Source organism: Lepidochelys kempii, chromosome 15 (genome assembly GCF_965140285.1).
Source record: "Lepidochelys kempii isolate rLepKem1 chromosome 15, rLepKem1.hap1, whole genome shotgun sequence".
Taxonomy (NCBI): Eukaryota; Metazoa; Chordata; order Testudines; family Cheloniidae; genus Lepidochelys; species Lepidochelys kempii.
This window is the reverse complement of record NC_136394.1, coordinates 30,277,947-30,295,790: the sequence shown is the minus strand read 5'-3', so window position 1 is coordinate 30,295,790 and position 17,844 is coordinate 30,277,947. Positions and strand designations below refer to the sequence as shown.

At 44.6% G+C, this 17,844-nt stretch overlaps 1 protein-coding gene across 1 annotated transcript; it reads left to right on the top strand.

Annotated features, from left to right (window-relative positions):
- Positions 1-334: 334 nt before the first annotated feature.
- C15H12orf76 (chromosome 15 C12orf76 homolog) lies at positions 335-11,020 on the top strand. The gene is made up of 2 exons (XM_073312946.2): positions 335-622; positions 9,034-11,020. Exons 1-2 carry the CDS (start codon positions 499-501, stop codon positions 9,117-9,119), a joined length of 210 nt encoding a protein of 69 aa, XP_073169047.1. The 5' UTR covers positions 335-498; the 3' UTR covers positions 9,120-11,020.
- The last annotated feature ends 6,824 nt before the right edge of the window (positions 11,021-17,844 follow it).

Here is a 17,844-nt window from a genome sequence, read left to right as displayed (position 1 = left end):
GGAAGATGGAGGGAGGATGAGGAAGGGGAAGAGGGAAGGAAGTGAGGGGGATGAGGAAGAGGAAGGAAGGGAGGAAGATGGAGGGAGGATGAGGAAGGGGAAGAGGGAAGGAAGTGAGGGGGATGAGGAAGAGGAAGGAAGGGAGGAAGATGGAGGGAGGATGAGGAAGGGGAAGAGGGAAGGAAGTGAGGGGGATGAGGAAGAGGAAGGAAGGGAGGAAGATGGAGGGAGGATGAGGAAGGGGAAGAGGGAAGGAAGTGAGGGGGATGAGGAAGAGGAAGGAAGGGAGGAAGATGGAGGGAGGATGAGGAAGGGGAAGAGGGAAGGAAGTGAGGGGGATGAGGAAGAGGAAGGAAGGGAGGAAGATGGAGGGCGAGGGAAGCCCAGGAGGGGGAGCCAGGGCAGAGCGGACCAGGCAGGACAGCGCCGCGCCCCGCCCCGCCCCGCCCCGCGGCCCCGCTTCCCCGCGCCCGGCCGGAGGCGGCGAGCGCCGGGAGGATGCTGCGGCGGGCGCGGCCGGGCTGGGGGCTCGCCCTGCTGCTGGCGCTGGCGGGGCCGGGCTGGGCGGCGGGGCCCGCGGAGCGGAGCCGGCCCTACGCCGTGCTGCGGAGACAGAACCTGGGTAAGGAGGGGCCGGGCCGGGCCGGGCCGGGCCGCTCTCCCCTGGGCCCCGCTCTCCCGCCCCCGGGCCGGGCGTGTCTCGCGCCTCTCCCCCCGGACTCCTGGGTCCCGTTCTCTGCCGGGCTGCGTGAGTCGCCAGTAGCCTGGGGCGGCCCGGCCTGGCGCGGGGGGCTGGTCCCCGTGGATGGGGTTGAGGCGCGCCGCTGTTTGCCCCAACGCCCTTTGCAGTCGCCCGCCCCCGTGATCCCCCCTCCGAGCTGCCCGCTGTGCGGGGCTAGGATCTGAGGGGCCGGGGCCTGGCACCCCGTGGACTGCTCGCCCAGCCTTGGGGCAGCCCCTGGCCCACGCCAGTCTGCCCCCCTCGGAGCCCTGGGCTCCCCGTGCCGGCCTTTCGGGCCGGGGACGCTCTGCCCCCCGGCACAACGGGGTGTTTCCACACTTTGGGGGGTTCAGTGGCCTTTTTGGTTTTTTTCCCTTTCAAAAAATAGATGTGTGGTTTGTTTCGTGAGTGTTTGATTAGCCATCTAAAATAAAGTCAAACTCCAGACCAAACATTTTGCTTTGGACTAAATTATTCCCCCCCCCCCCCCTTGAGTTTTCTTTAGCAGAGAACATTTAACTGGGTAGGGCTGAGCCCTAATTGGAATGAAAACAAATTTGACAGTCTCAAAATACTCCACAAAATATAATTTCTGTTCTCCACACAGCTGTAGCACAGACCCATTTTTCACAGTGAGGAAGGAAGGAGAGGACAGCCCTGACATGCTGGCTGGTTTTCTTCTCCCCTCTCCCCTACTGTGAGATTGTTGTCTGCTATTCCCTCTTCCCTGGTGGCTACGAGCACCACGTGGGTTATTATTGTGTATATCCAGCACAGTAAATGCACACAGAGCCAGCTAGCCTAGACAGCTGAACATGCTGCTGCTGATTTGATTGTTAAATCTCTTGAAATGATGTGAGCCTCAATGGAAGACATCAGAAGGCCTTGCAGAGCGAAGGCCCTTACGTATGTACACACTAGGTACAGCACAGGCTGCTGCAGGGCAAGCTCCCCTCAACCTGTGTTGCAATGTGCCCCCAATTCTGGAGAGACCGACTCCAGAGGGTGTCTTCTATGGCCTACTTCTTGGCGTCTCTGAGATGACGGAAGTCAGGTGACTCGTGACATTGATGGCCGGTTCTGTGACGTGGGCAGCAGTGGTTGCTCAAGTTGTACTGAGAAGAGTCGCATTGAGGATCCAGATATGTATTTCATAAATAAAGATCGGTGAGGGACAACTTCCCCTTGTTGACTCTATTCAGGCACACAACCAGAGCTGCCTCAACTCAAAACCTGCAGACTCATCAGTCTGTGCCCTGGGGAAATGCAGTCTAATGTTCTTGAAGCTGGAGGATGTAAATTATTCCTGACTGACTGATTCCTTCAAGTTCAAAGTTCTAATATTTACAAACTATGGAGGGAGTTTCTTTGTAGGTTTGTGAGTTGTGAGCAAGAGAAACATCACATTTTGACAGGTTTCAGAGTAACAGCCGTGTTAGTCTGTATTCGCAAAAAGAAAAGGAGGACTTGTGGCACCTTAGAGACTAACCAATTTATTAGAGCATAAGCTTTATATATACCTCTGTGTGTATATATAAAGCCTGCTGCAGTTTCCACGATATGCATCTGAAGAAGTGAGCTGTAGCTCACGAAAGCTTATGCTCTAATAAATTGGTTAGTAGCAGGACAGTGGGGTGGGAATAGGTATTGTTTCATATTCTCTGTGTATATATAAAGCCTGCTGCAGTTTCCACGATATGCATCTGAAGAAGTGAGCTGTAGCTCACGAAAGCTTATGCTCTAATAAATTGGTTAGTAGCAGGACAGTGGGGTGGGAATAGGTATTGTTTCATATTCTCTGTGTATATATAAAGCCTGCTGCAGTTTCCACGATATGCATCTGAAGAAGTGAGCTGTAGCTCACGAAAGCTTATGCTCTAATAAATTGGTTAGTCTCTAAGGTGCCACAAGTCCTCCTTTTCTTATCACATTTTGACATTCTTAGAACAAAATGTTTTGAGTTTCCTTTTGAAATAACATTTTGTTTTGCATTGCTTTAATTTTGTATTGGATTTTATTTTAAAACACTTAAAAGTCAAAAGCAAAATGAAATGTTTCAGTTGACCTGACTGTTGTTTTTTATTTTTATTTTCTTTTTCTGGAGAATTTTGAAATTTTCAGGTTTTGTTCCTAATTGGAATGAAAACAAATTTCAAAATCTGCAAAGCCTCCATGAAATGGAATTTCCATTCTCCACACAGCTCTGCTTATCTCCAAGCTGGTGTGGGTAGCAATTGCAAACTGAGGAGCAAGTTGGATAAGTGAACCTGAGTCAGCTCTATGACAAGGCTGGTAAGGTTAGGAGGGGTCTGATATATCCAAGGCTACCCCAGCCTCTGTCTTTTGGAAAAAAGAATGCACCTCCTCAGAGGGGAGTATGTATCCTGCTGAGAGGTAGGTGGTGCACGTATGCACCACAGATCTTCTCCCTCTAGTGGCTGCAGGCCCACTGTGGTTGTGATCCTAAGAACCCCTTAGTGCCAGAAAGCAAGGGGGTTACAAGAATATCCTGATTCTAGTATGTACATTCCAGTTCACCAAAGACTGTCCGTGAGATCTTAAATGAAAGCCAGGGTCACGTTAGTTGTTAATGTCGTTATTAGTTTCATGTAGAGGTATTATGCCAGGAGTTACGTATGTATACTGAAAATGTGTTTAAAAGCCTGCATCAAGGCAAAGTTGACAAATAGGTTTTCTGTTTGACCTGATGGCTTCACATCTACATACAAAATCAACAGGGAAGAAGCAGGACAAAGGAAAAACAAGCAATGTTTTTTTTTTACCATCTCTGAGTACAAAGAACTTTTGGGATATAAGTAGAAGACAAAAAGACACTCCTTTATCCTACATCTTGAAAGTAAATGATCAGCGTGTTTACATTCATGAAAACAGGTTTCAGAGTAGCAGCCGTGTTAGTCTGTATTCGCAAAAAGAAAAGGAGTACTTGTGGCACCTTAGAGACTAACCAATTTATTTGAGCATAAGCTTTCGTGAGCGACAGCTCACTTCATCAGATGTATTCAGTGGAAAATACAGTGGGGAGATTTATGTACATAGAGAACATGAAACAATGGGTGTTACCATACACACTGTAACAAGAGTGATCACTTAAGCTATTACCAGCTTACTGGTAATTACTTGAGCTATTACCAGCAGGGGGTGAGGGGGACCTTTTGTAGTGATAATCAAGATGGGCCATTTCCAGCAGTTGACAAGAACGTCTGAGGAACGGTGTGGTGGGGGGGAATAAACATGGGGAAATAGTTTTACTTTGTGTAATGACCCATCCACTCCCAGTCTTTATTCAAGCCTAAGTTAATTGTATCCAGTTTGCAAATAAATTCCAATTCAGCAGTCTCTCGGTGGAGTCTATTTTTGAAGTTTTTTTGTTGAAGAGTTGCAACTTTTAGGTCTGTAATCGAGTGACCAAAGAGATTGAAGTGTTCTCCGACTGGTTTTTGAATGTTATAATTCTTGATGTCTGATTTGTGTCCATTTATTCTTTTACACAGAGACTGTCCAGTTTGACCAGTGTACATGGCAGAGGGGCATTGCTGGCACATGATGGCATATATCACACTGTAGATGTGCAGGTGAACAAGCCTCTGATAGTGTGGCTGATGTGATTAGGCCCTATGATGGTGTCCCCTGAATAGATATGTGGATGCAGTTGGCAACGGGCTTTGTTGCAAGGATAGGTTCCTGGGTTAGTGGTTGTGGTGTGTGGTTGCTGGTGAATGTTTGCTTCAGGTTGGGGGGCTGTTCGTAAGCAAGGACTGACCTGTCTCCTAAGATCTGTGAAAGTGATGGGTCGTCCCTCAGGATAGGTTGTAGATCCTTGATGATGCATTGGAGAGGTTTTAGTTGGGGGCTGAAGGTGACGGCTAGTGGCGTTCTGTTATTTTCTTTGTTGGGCCTGTCCTGTAGTAGGTAACTTCTGGGTACTCTTCTGGCTCTGTCAGTCTGTTTCTTCACTTCAGCAGGTGAGTATTGTAGTTGTAAGAATGCTTGATAGAGATCTTGTAGGTGTTTGTCTCTGTCTGAGGGGTTGGAGCAAATGCGGTTGTATCGTAGAGCTTGGATGTAGACAATGGATCGTGTGGTGTGGTCTGGATGAAAGCTGGAGACATGTAGGTAGGAATAGCGGTCAGTAGGTTTCTGGTATAGGGTGGTGTTTATGTGACCATCGCTTATTAGCACTGTAGTGTCCAGGAGGTGGATCTCTTGTGTGGACTGGTCCAGGCTGAGGTTGATGGTGGGATGGAAATTGTTGAAATCATGGTGGAATTCCTCAAGCTGTAATTCTTCAACAAAAAAACTTCAAAAACAGACTCCAACGAGAGACTGCTAAATTGGAATTAATTTGCAAACTAGATACAATCAACTTAGGCTTGAATAAAGACTGGGAGTGGATGGGTCATTACACAAAGTAAAACTATTTCTCCATGTTTATTTCCCCCCCCCACACACACACACACACTGTTCCTCAGACGTTCTTGTCAACTGCTGGAAATGGCCCACCTTGATTATCACTACAAAAGGTTTGCGCCCCCCACGCCCGCTCTCCTGCTGGTAATAGCTCACCTTAAGTGATCGCTCTCATTACAGTGTGTATGGTAATATCCATTGTTTCATGTTCTCTATGTATATAAATCTCCCCACTGTATTTTCCACTGAATGCATCCGATGAAGTGAGCTGTAGCTCACGAAAGCTCATGCTCAAATAAATGTTAGTCTCTAAGGTGCCACAAGTACTCCTTTTCTTTTTAGTCATGAAAATAGGAACTCTGCCTACCTTGGTGGAAGATGTTGAAATGACTTTGGGTTAGATCTTCTTTAGCCAGTAGGTTAGCCTGTTAAGTTTAGTCTCTAAAAAGAGTGTAATGATTTTGTTTTATATGTAACCCTTTTGTTTCCATTATTCTTACTCATTATCTGTTGAACCTTTGGTAAACTTACATTTCTAGTGAAATTGAGGGTCTCTCAGTGCTGGGATATTAAGTTATGATCTGATTGTGAGGTTAATCAGTCAGACTGGTGTGTACTCTGTTCCCGTGGAGACAGCAGACCTGGTATTTCAGTGAGTGTTCAGTGGAGAAGGGTTTGGACTACAGGGGAATGCTGCAAAGGGGTTTAGGGACCTACTATTGTAAGGCAAAATAAGGGCTGGCATTGCCCAGAGAAGATTTTGTTCAGGTGGCTAACAGGTTGGTGGTGTCAGAGAGCTGACACCCAGTTAAGCACAAACAAGTCCCCCTCTCACAGGAGACAGGCAGGCAACAGGGAGACTTGCAGTCCTGGGTACCCCAAACACCATCACAGGGTTAGTAACTGAAATTCTTCTTCAGCTCAAGTAGATCTATGGGTTGGATTAGGGGTTTTCTGAGCCAAGGTTTCTGGGTTCTCTCCCTCATGCACACTTGTGTCCATATAGCCAAGGCCCCTCGTATTCCACAGCTGTAAAATTCATCCCTTGTTGAAGAATTGGGCTCCAGATTCTTTGATTTCATTTGAAAACCAGTTTCTAGCCCTCATGGTTGTTGCAAAAATGACCTCAGAATGGTAAGATGAGACAGTGCTGTCTTCCTAAGTTTGAAGATGGCCTGAAACTATAACCTTGAGAGCTGTGAGCTGCCCCATTCATCTAATTAGGTGTGGACTCTGGAACCTAAAGATATGTGGCATTTTGAAAACTGAAAATGTGACGATAGTATAAGACAACATTTAAATATAAAAATTGCTCACAGCTGATGTACTGATGGAGTTTTTTATTGAATGCAAGTCGAGTGGGGAAAAAAAAATCCATTTTAAAAATGTATTGAAATTGCCACAGCATTGAGGTCCAGTTTGCTGCAGACAGTGTGGGTTCTCGAGTAGCTGGTGACTGTCTGTATACATATAGCCACGGATGCATTAGTCTAACAAGCTATGTTTTACAGCTGCCCAGCTTCCATATTTGGCAGATCTGGTAGTCCCTGGTGGCCCGGATCTGGAAATACAGTAGTTTTCACCCTCCTTGGGATGGTAGCAATGGCATCAAGGATCACTGGAATTGGAAACTGATCTCCCCAAGTTTGGGATCCCTCAGGGCAGGGCCTGTTCATCCACACCAGTGGGTATCCAGCATAAGCATCCCATCTTGTTGCTAGTTTAAACAGCAGTTAGGTGTGAGTAGAAAGTCTCATCTAGTTATCAGATTAAAATCAGAAGTGAACAAGGGAACAAAACTATTGTGGAATACAAAGGATGCTAGCCCAGCCACTCAAGTTTTGTTCTGTTCTTATCTCTCTCTGGCTGTTGCGTACATTAGATGAAAGGTTTCTGAAAGCAGAAGCCTTTGTGTTGATGTGCGAGTGAAGTAATTTTAAAGTTTCATTTCAAATGTTATCTCTAGGAAAGGTTTCAGAGTAGCAGCCATGTTAGTCTGTATTCGCAAAAAGAAAAGGAGGACCTGTGGCACCTTAGAGACTAACCAATTTATTTGAGCATAAGCTTTCGTGAGCTACAGCTCACTTCATCGGGTGCATCCTTAATAAGGAGATGTTCTTCATGTGACAAATTGTCTAACAGCAACAATCAAATAGACTGAAAAAAGTGAGCATCTGAAAATGAGAGCAGCAAGTTGGGAGGAAAGATAACATGCTAGCAGTGAGCAGGGTAAAATACAAGTTGGCTGTAAATTTTTCAACTACTGCTGTTGGAGCCTGCAGGAGAACTAAGTGTATGTTCTGTGAAGCTTTATGGGCACATGGGAGGGAGGGGATGGATAGTATTTTCTAAATTGGGATGACCATATGGTATTATCCAATAATAAAATGCACCCCCTATTATATGGATTAAAAACTGGATAACTTCAGTTCTCCAGAAGTAATCCTATATGGGGGACCATCATTCCAGTGGTGATGTTTCTAGAGGGGTCTAGTAAGGATCAGTTCTTGGCCCAGTGCTATTCAATATCTCTTTCAGCAATGTAGAGGAAAACACAAATGGGTAAAGTTTGTAGATGACACAAATTGGTAGAGTGGTAAAAAAAAATTGTAAGGGCAAGTCTGGTCTACAGAGCCATCTGGATTGCATGGGAAACTAGGCTCCCTTGGAACAAAAAGAGGGACTGTGACTCAGAAAAGGACTGCAGGGTTGGGGAGGAGGGTCGTCATGGTGGATAATCAGCTAAACATGAGCTTGCAGTGTGATGTGGTATTTGAGAGCAAATGCAATCCTTGGCTGTATAAACTGGGGAATATTGAGTCGAAGTTATTACAACTGTATTGGGCATTAGGGAGACCCGTTACTGGGATAGTGTGTCCCGTTCTGGTGTCGACACTTGAAAAAGAATGTGGACAAATTGGAAATCCTTCAGAAAAGGGCTACAAGAATGATTTGAGGTCTGGAAGACCTGCATCAGTGAGAGACTAAAGCTCAATCTGTTCAGTTGATCAAAGAGAAGGTTCAGAGGCGCTATGAGTATCGACTGGAGAGAATATTTCTGGTAGTAAAGGCCTCTTCATTCTAGCAGACAAGGGCACAAGATCCCATGGCTGGAAGCTGAAGCTATACAAATTCAGGCTAGACACACGGTGCAGATTATTTAGTGCATGTAATTAGCCATTGGAACAGTTTACCTAGGGGTATGGGTGCATTTTATCACTTGAAGTCTTTAAATCAAGACTAGCCCTTTCTAAACGGTAGGCTGTAGATCAGCCATGAGTGATTGGGCTTGACACAGGAATCGCTGTGTAAAAATCTCCAGCTTGTTATGCTGGAGGTCAGACTAGATCATAATGGTCCCTTCTGGTCATAAATGCTATGAATTAATAAGTACTAAAATCCTGCCTGTGGCCACCCACTCTCAGTAACCACACATTGTTATTCCAGATGAACTCCAACAAGCAGCCATTTATTTTGCTTGATAATGCTACCAAAATATACAAGCAAGTGTTCCAGGGCAAGCGGTGGTGGGGCACGCTCAGAGTGCTGAGTGGCCCGTGCGTGTGCACCAGGCATACGTTTCACAAACACTGGGTGAGGGCAAATGTTCACATGCAGCTGCAGCTTTAAAAGGGTGAAAGTCTGGCCAGAAATGCAAAGGCAAATTAGGGGCGTGGTCCAACTCCCATTATAGACCAGGGAAAAACGGACTTAACTGGGAATGGGGTGATATCTAGGGACTCCTGATAAATTCACAGCAGAACCTTTGATGTCACCAGTTTGGGACATGCTGCACTAAATGGGAAGATAGACATACATGCATGTGACCTTTTTCCTCTTATACTTGCCCCTATTCCACACATGCCATTTCTTCCCTCTTGCAGTGCTCATGGGGAGCATCTTCAGTATCCTGTTGATCACCATGATCCTGATGGCAGTGTGTGTCTACAAGCCCATTCGACGACGGTAGCAGAGCGGGAAGAATCGAAATGGATTGGTCACCTTGCTTGTGGAAATTTTGCGAACAAATCCCTGGTGCTCAAAAATGACCCATGCTATGCAGCGACCATAAATCCAGCCTGATTTGTTGTCTGATTTCTGGCTTGTAAACCACTACGGCTGCTTAGTAAAGAGACTGAGAAGTATTTTTTTTTCTCTAACATGTAATGTAACCAGTTGTTTCCCTTGCAGAAGCATGCCTACAACTGCTTGGCTGCTCTCACCGACACCATAGCTAGAATCTGAAAATCTCCTCCCAGATCTCTAGCAATTTGTAGCTCAGCAGAGGTCTGTGTCTTCAAACATGGGTGCCTAAAGTTAGACACAAATAAATGTGGTCTCAGTCTGGCAAATCTTACGTCGGTGACTGATCCTAAGCATTCATGTTTGAAAATATTAGCTGTGTACTTCAGTTAGTATTTGGCCTAACTCTGATAAGAAAGGCTATGAATATGTGAAGTATTTTACTTTGGTATTGCCCATAGGAAGACTTTCTCACTTAGACTTGCTGTATTTCTGAATTCTGCTCTCAGTTCCTGGGTGGGACTATGGTATGAGTAACCCTCATGATACTCCTTAAACACAGCCTCTAAGTGATTCTAACATGAAAACAATGTACTTTAGATAATGTGGTTCACGTGCCATTTTTGGCAGCAAGGCTGATTACAATTTCAGCTGTTTCAAATGTCAAAGTTTTCTAGATCTAGTCTGTCAAATACCCACTGGACTACAGTGTGGTGGTATCAGAGTTAAATGGAAAACTTTTTGATTTCTGTTCTAAAAATCATCATTTTGCAAGCAGGCAAGTGCATTGGATTCTGATGTATTGATTGGTTTTGCTGTCTTAAGGAATGCAACTCTCCACTCAAGCATGAAGTCTTTTACCAGGTTTCTAGAGTGAATCTTATAAAAGTCAGTCAAAAGGCGAGGGCTTAAACATGCTCTAGTCATGAACTTGGCTTTGTAGGGCTGGCCTACGCACACATTTGAACTGAAATAAAAGTGTGAATTAAAACTGATTTCATTATTTTGGGGGCATGTTGGTTTGTTACTAAAAGGCTTGGGTTCAGTAGATGAAATGACTAGCCGTGTAAACTTCAGCCCCTTACATATTTCCAAGAAAGTCAGTCATGGTTGAGAGCCTGCTTTAATGAGATTGAGGGACTGTTGCTTTCAAAACTTGTGGAAGTGTGTGTTTAAGTTATGTGCAGCTCTCAGTTACGTGCATTTTATGTGATGTATTTACACTGGCAAATCCCACTTGCGTATAAATGCTGCTGTTTAATTTTGCACTGGTATAAGTGTTGTTTGGATTTTTCTTGTTTGATATTTAACAAAGGACTGCTTTGGTGGTCATTTATTTTAGAATATTTTAATTTCACGTGAGGAACAACTCCCTGCATCTCTTCTGTTGTCTTCAACCTTCTGTTGTGGCTTTATGTAACATCTGCTGGTTCCATTTTATTTAAAGGGATGATGTGACTGCTGGTGAAAGTAGTGATGACTCTTTGCTGCTTGTCTGTATTGTAATAAGATGATGTCCTGGTGTTTGTAACCTGCAATTCCCAGCCTTTAAGTAAAATATGAGCTAAAGTGAGAGTAAACTGGTGATAAGTTTTAGTTCTTGCTGCTCCTTTTTCTGTTTTGTAAATTGTATCAGCTGAGTCATCTGTCTGCTCTCCGTCTGTCTTCATTTCGTCTAAGATGACACTTTCATCTTCATTAGGGTGGTAGGGAGGGAAAGTCCAGCTGCATTCAAGGTTATAGGCTTGTAGCTACAGCTCTATCTGCTTGCTTGGAGTGATATTCTTGTTTACATTCCCCACACCCAGCTACCTCCCTTGTTGTACAAATAAAAAGCTAACCCAACAAGTCTGTTGTTTGTGTACAGATATTCTGCACATGTTACAAACTCTGCCACAGCTCTGTGGAAGGACTTGGCAAGCAGCCCTGCAGCCATTACTGACAGTCACCCTACAGGCAGGGAGAACCCCAGGGTGAGTGAGGATTATCAAACAAGACCTTATGGGCTCATCTACGTAGGGACACTCAAGAAGGTGAAGACTAAATTACTAACAATATGAGGTTAATGTGCAGAAGTTGAAATGTAGAAAGCCCCTGTACGGATATTTAGAAGTAAAGTGGCTTTAGTTTGCTGTAGCTTAAGCCACAGTGAACTAAGCCCATGTCATTTCTAAGCCACAATCAACTAAGACCACCGAGAGGTTTAATGCACTTTAACTTCACACTTTCAGTTAACTCACAGTCACTTTCCTGAGTGTCCCCATATAGATGAGCCCTAAGAGCTTTTTAGCTGCAGCAAGCTACAATGTGGCCAAAATTCTCAAAGATGTCCACTATTTTGGGGTGACTTGTCGAGCGGGCTAAGATAGCCAGGGTGAGAGTTTCAGAGCTAAGCACCTACAACCCCTTGTGACTGCATTTGGAGTGCTCAACACTGGTGAAAGTCAGGGTCTCACTGCCTCCAGTGAGGCACCCTACATTAGAAAACTTGTGAATTCTTTCCCAGGAGAACATTCAGCTGCAGCACTGCATGACAGTCTGCCTCCCCTCGGAAGTGTTCAGACAACTGACGCAAACTTTATCATCAGTATTAATGCAAATTTCAGATGAGCTTCTATCTGCTGACTTTCTTCCCATAGCACCCAGCTGATCTGACTTACTGAAAATTGAGTAATAGGACTGCTTAAAAACCCACCAGCTGAGCAGCCACTATCTTCTCTCACAACCGAGTTCTAGCTGTGATGCAACTCTTTCCTCCAGTGGCAATCCACGTTAAGGAAACTAGCGGCCACTGGAACTCCGTGTTTTTATAGAACAAATGGTTGTTGATGGCAAAATTGTAGGAGCAATTACTTTAAAAAATTGTCTATGGTTTTAATCCTGCACTATCTTAACTTAGCAGCAGGTCCTCAAGGAATCAATTCTGAAGCACTTAGAGGAGAGGAAAGTGATCAGGAACAGTCAGCATGGATTCACCAAGGGCAAGTCATGCCTGACTAATCTAATTGCCTTATATGACAAGATAACTGGCTCTGTGGATGAGGGGAAAGCAGTGGACGTGTTGTTCCTTGACTTTAGCAAAGCTTTTGACACGGTCTCCTACAGTATTCTTGCCAGTAAGTTAAAGAAGTATGGGCTGGATGAATGGACTATAAGGTGGATAGAAAGCTGGCTAGATTGTCGGGCTCAACGGGTAGTGAGCAATGGCTCCATGTCTATATGGCAGCTGGTATCAAGTGGAGTGCCCTAAGGGTTGGTCCTCGGGCCGGTTTTGTTCAATATCTTCATAAATGATCTGGAGGATGGTGTGGATTGCACCCTTAGCAAGTTTGCAGATGACACTAAACTGGGAGGAGCGGTAGATACGCTGGAGGGTAGGGATAGGATACAGAGGGCCCTAAACAAATTAGTGGATTGGGCCAAAAGAAATCTGATGATGTTCAACAAGGACAAGTGCAGAGTCCTGCACTTAGGACGGAAGAATCCCATGCACTGCTACAGACTAGGGACTGAATGGCTCGGCAGCAGTTCTGCAGAAAAGGACCTAGGGGTTACAGTGGACGAGAAGCTGGATACGAGTCAACAGTATGCCCTTGTTGCCAAGAAGGCCAATGGCATTTTGGGATGTATAAGTAGGTGCATTGCCAGCAGATCGAGGGACGTGATCGTTCCCCTCTATTCGACATTGGTGAGGCCTCATCTGGAGTACTGTGTCCAGTTTTGGGCGGCACACTGCGAGAAGGATGTGGAAAAATTGGAAGGAGTCCAGCAGAGGGCAACAAAATTGATTAGGGGACTGGAACACATGACTTATGAGGAAAGGCTGAGGGAACTGGGATTGTTTAGTCTGCGGAAGAGAAGAATGAGGGGGGATTTGATCGCTGCTTTCAACTACCTGAAAGGGGGTTCCAAAGAGGATGGATCGAGACTATTCTCAGTGGTAGCAGATGACAGAATGAGGAGTAATGGTCTCAAGTTGCAGTGGGGGAGGTTTAGGTTGGATATTAGGAAAAACTTTTTCACTAGGAGGGTGGTGAAGCACTGGAATGCGTTACCTAGGGAGGTGGTGGAATCTCCTTCCTTAGAAGTTTTTAAGGTCAGGCTTGACAAAGCCCTGGCTGGGATGATTTAGTTGGGAATTGGTCCTGCTTCGAGCAGGGGGTTGGAGTAGCTGACCTCCTGAGGTCCCTTCCAACTCTGATATTCTATGATTATTTAACACTGTGGTATCTGAATGCAGACTGACATTGTAGGGAACATTTCACTTGCTCCGTATGAATGTTTCTCCAAGACAAAGCATGCTAACTGACCAGTAGCATTCTAGGACAGAATAAAGAAATACTGTATCCACTTTTGAAGTTCAGGGAGCATTTAGAGAGAGACTAATGATATAATTTGAATATACCAAAGGAGTAAGTGTGACTTTTACAAAAACTGCTCTCAGGTTGGAAATAGGCACACGTACATCTTAGCATGTCCAGCATCAGAATACCTAGCCTCACATTACTTTAGTAAGGTTTCAGAGTAGCAGCCGTGTTAGTCTGTATTCGCAAAAAGAAAAGGAGGACTTGTGGCACCTTAGAGCCTAACCAATTTATTTGAGCATGAGCTTTCGTGAGCTACAGCTCACTTCATCGGATGCATACCGTGGAAACTGCAGCAGACTTTATATATACACAGAGAATATGAAACAATACCTCCTCCCACCCCACTGTCCTGCTGGTAATAGCTTATCTAAAGTGATCATCAGGTGGGCCATTTCTAGCACAAATCCAGGTTTTCTGGATTTCTGGGGGTGTGGGGGGGTGGAGGGTGAGAAAACCTGGATTTGTGTTGGAAATGGCCCACCTGATGATCACTTTAGATAAGCTATTACCAGCAGGACAGTGGGGTGGGAGGAGGTATTGTTTCATATTCTCTGTGTATATATAAAGTCTGCTGCAGTTTCCACGGTATGCATCCGATGAAGTGAGCTGTAGCTCACGAAAGCTCATGCTCAAATAAATTGGTTAGTCCATTACTTTAGTACTGAATTTGTGGGGAGACTGAAATCTAGTGAATGACCCACATTGCTCCTTGCTTCCTATCTGTCCCTTAAGGCCTCAAATTTATTTGCTTTATTTGAAATTTAGTGGTACAACTGAGTTGATTAGCAAGGGGGCTTTACTTCTTCCTTGTCTTTATGTATTGCAGATACACCTACACTTAATATTTTATGAATTGCAGATGCAAGTTTTAAGTTAATATCACTAGGTACTAACCACACCTGCAACATGTTCTTCTGTTTGTACATTACAGCTGTTTTTGCACTATGAATTTAGAGAATACTGAGGCAGTCTGACTTCAGTGGAGGTGGAAAGGTCTTTAGGGCTGTTTATCCCTGTAGGCAAATTGAAGTGTTCCACTTTCAGAATTTACCACCACTTCTGCATTTTTCTTTTCCTCTAGCGCAACCTATGATACTTGCTGTACATGCTGCACTCAAAACTTACCCGTCTCCCTTGATGAGCTAGTCATTTCAGACTGTTCAGATGAAATATATTTAGGCCGAATAAATCAGTACCCTACTCCCAACTGCTCCCAGAATAGATTGAGGAACTACAGCCCTGATTCAGCAAGGTACTTAAGCCCTTGAAGTAAATGTTACTAAATGCATGCTTAAATACATAAGACTGATTCAGGAGGGTCTGGGTAAGTGAATTACAATTGATCCTGCTAATAATTATTGTCCTGTTCACTATGCTTTCCTATTGCAGTCATCAAAAGATAGCTGTTCAGACTGAAATAAAACTGGGTTAGCTCCCGAACAGACTGAACTCTCCCTACATCTCAATACATTAATGCAGCAACTGCACCTCTTCCTGGTTAAATACGAATTGCTACTTTCAGGATATCTAAATGCAGTGGAAAAGTGTCCATAGTAAGCTGTGTTCAAAAGAAATTACAAATATACCTAAATGCTTGAAATGACAGCAGAACAGCACCAACAATCTGTCCTAAACGTTTAGTCTCATTTTCAGGGACAATTATAGGGCTACTGTGGATCACATGGAGATTCAATCACTGTCAAATTACAGCATGAATTTTAAGAGAGCAGAGTTAATCTGGATTTATAATCCATAAAAGATGGTTAGAGCTTTAGTGATTCATAGCTTTTTAGAGAAGAGTATGTACTTTCTAAATAAGCTCTGTAGAAAGTGAGAACCCCACAAACTATAAAAAAATAATTTGCCCTTTTAAAAAAATGCCTCTGTAAACATCAACTATAATATGCACTACTTTACTGGTGTATTGCCTTCACACACAAGGATACTTGCAGATCTCAAACAAAAGGACTATATTTCTAAGGGTCTAAAATGCTTCTCATTTACTCTGAGAATATTTGTGCTGTACAAAGGGTTTCAAAACAGAAGATTCAAAGTTACCCAAAAATGTCTGCATGGATTATGTGTGTCAGTTTTTTACGGTAATTCTCTTAGACTAACACTGCATATTTGATAGCTTTGTATATGAAAATGTCTCATTTAAGCAAAAGGTACATCATCAAAAACATAGAAAAGCAAAAAAATCTTAAATATCAGACCTCAGTTATTATGCTTCAAGGTAGGAGTTATTAAATCAAAGGCTTAACATCTTTGACTTGAGAAAAACAATTTCTATCCCAAAAGAGCAAAGCACTTTGCTCTTAGAAACATGCAGCAGCCACACAAGAAGTTGTGATTTGGTTTTTTTAAACACCTTAAGAACATACAGTGAATTACATGAGCAGGTTACACCGCTGATGCTTTTACTAATTAGTAACTATCATTAAAAAAAGCTAGAAAACAGCAGTTAACCTTGGGCTTTTTTCAGAGGAGGGATAGTACCAGTTCTCCAGCATGACATTCAGTTGCCTTAGCCACGAGACCAGTTCTCTGCCGGTAGGTCCCTGCCTCACTCATCGCATGCCTTTAGGGTGGCCAGATAGCAAGTGTGAAAAATCAGGACAGGGGTGGGGGTAGAGGGGTAATATGAGCCTATATAAGAAAAAGACCCAAAAATCAGGACTGTCCCTATAAAATCTGGACATCTGGTCACCTTACATGCCTTCCAAAGTTGGACAGTTCAAAAATCCTGAGTCAGACCTCCCAAAAATGATGAGATTAAAAAATGAAAGATAAATAAAAAACAACACTGTTTTTTGGTCTCACTTTTTGAACGACCCCTGCCAACCCCCATGTCCATGGCTGCCTCATGGTACAGCACCTCCAGCTTCTCCCCAAACCCAAAAATCCTAGTTTATTTTGTGCCCTTCGCATGCCCATCCCCCAGCCCTGCAATTAGTTATGCCATCCCAACCTTCATGTCAACTTTGCCCACCCCCCAGTTCATCACTGCCCCTCCTGCAGCTCCAGGGGGTTCTTCACCCTTCCATTAGTGGGAGCTCCAGGGGCTCACCCTCTCTTCCCCTTCTCAGGCCTGCTGTTGCAAGGATGGAGAGGCAGCAGAGCTGCTGGGCTGTTTCTGCTCCCCATCGCCCTCCCCAGTGCTTTGAGAATGCTGTCAGCTGGCCCCTTTCCTACCCCAGAACTCCTCCTGAGAGCGCTCTGACCTGCCTCTTGCAGCAGCCCCGATTGGCTGCTCATCCCAGGAGGTGGGGAAGGAGAGGGAGTTCCAGACAGGGTTGAAAAAAATCAAACAAGGGCTGGAAATTGTGTCATTGGGCCCAGCAGGGGCTAACAATGTTACAGTCAATTCAGAAGTGTAGGCACCGCTAGTCACCCCTCTTTCCAGCCAGTCCCAGGCCCGCTCTTTTCCTAGTCCGATCCTGTCCCAGCACGCCAACCCCCGATCCCAGCTCCTGTCTCAGTCCCACTGAGGGTGTGTCTTTTCTACATTCTCTGGGCACCCCAGCAAGAGAGAGTCTCCCTGTTCTCAGCTCTTGTGTCCAGTCCCGCTGCAGTCACTGGGGGGAGTAAACACAGTGCAAGTGCTGCTTAATTCCTGCAGCCCAAGGCTAGAGCAATCAAGGACACTCAGTGCAGAGAAGGTAGTTGCTAATTAATGACAAGCCTCTACTGTGTATGTGGGAATTGCTGGCTTTTTTCAGATGCTTACAACCTGGGCAAATTTGGCCAGATTTTGCCAAGAGCCGCAAGTATCACCTCCCAAGCTCAAGGCCATGCATACATCCCTGCTCCAGAGCATGGAGGAAGTAGAGCTTCTCAGTTAAAGAGTAAAAAGAAAAGGAGGACTTGTGGCACCTTAGAGACTAACCAATTTATTTGAGCATGAGCTTTCGTGAGCTGATACTCTGAAACCTGTCAGTTAAAGAGTGATCACTTTAGATAAGCTATTACCAACAAGGGGGGAGGAGGGGGGGGGAAGAAAACCTGGATTTGTGCTGGAAATGGCCCACCTTGATTATCATACACATTGTAAGGAGAGTGAGCACTTTAGATAAGCTATTACCAGCAGGAGAGTGGGGTGGGGGGAGAGAAAATCTGTTGTAGTGATAAACACCCATGTTTTCATGGTCTGTGCGTATAAAAACATCTTCTGTATTTTCCACAGTATGCATCAGATGAAGTGAGCAGTAGCTCACGAAAGCTTATGCTCAAATAAATTGGTTAGACTTTGAGGTGCCACAAGTCCTCCTTTTCTTTTTGCGCATACAGACTAACACGGCTGTT

Bases quoted from the DNA above. Each gene is read 5' to 3' on its own strand.
- C15H12orf76 (XM_073312946.2), top strand. From the start codon at position 499: ATGCTGCGGCGGGCGCGGCCGGGCTGGGGGCTCGCCCTGCTGCTGGCG. The intron at 623-9,033 runs GTAAGGAGGGGC...TCCCTCTTGCAG, and splicing joins GCTGCGGAGACAGAACCTGG to TGCTCATGGGGAGCATCTTC.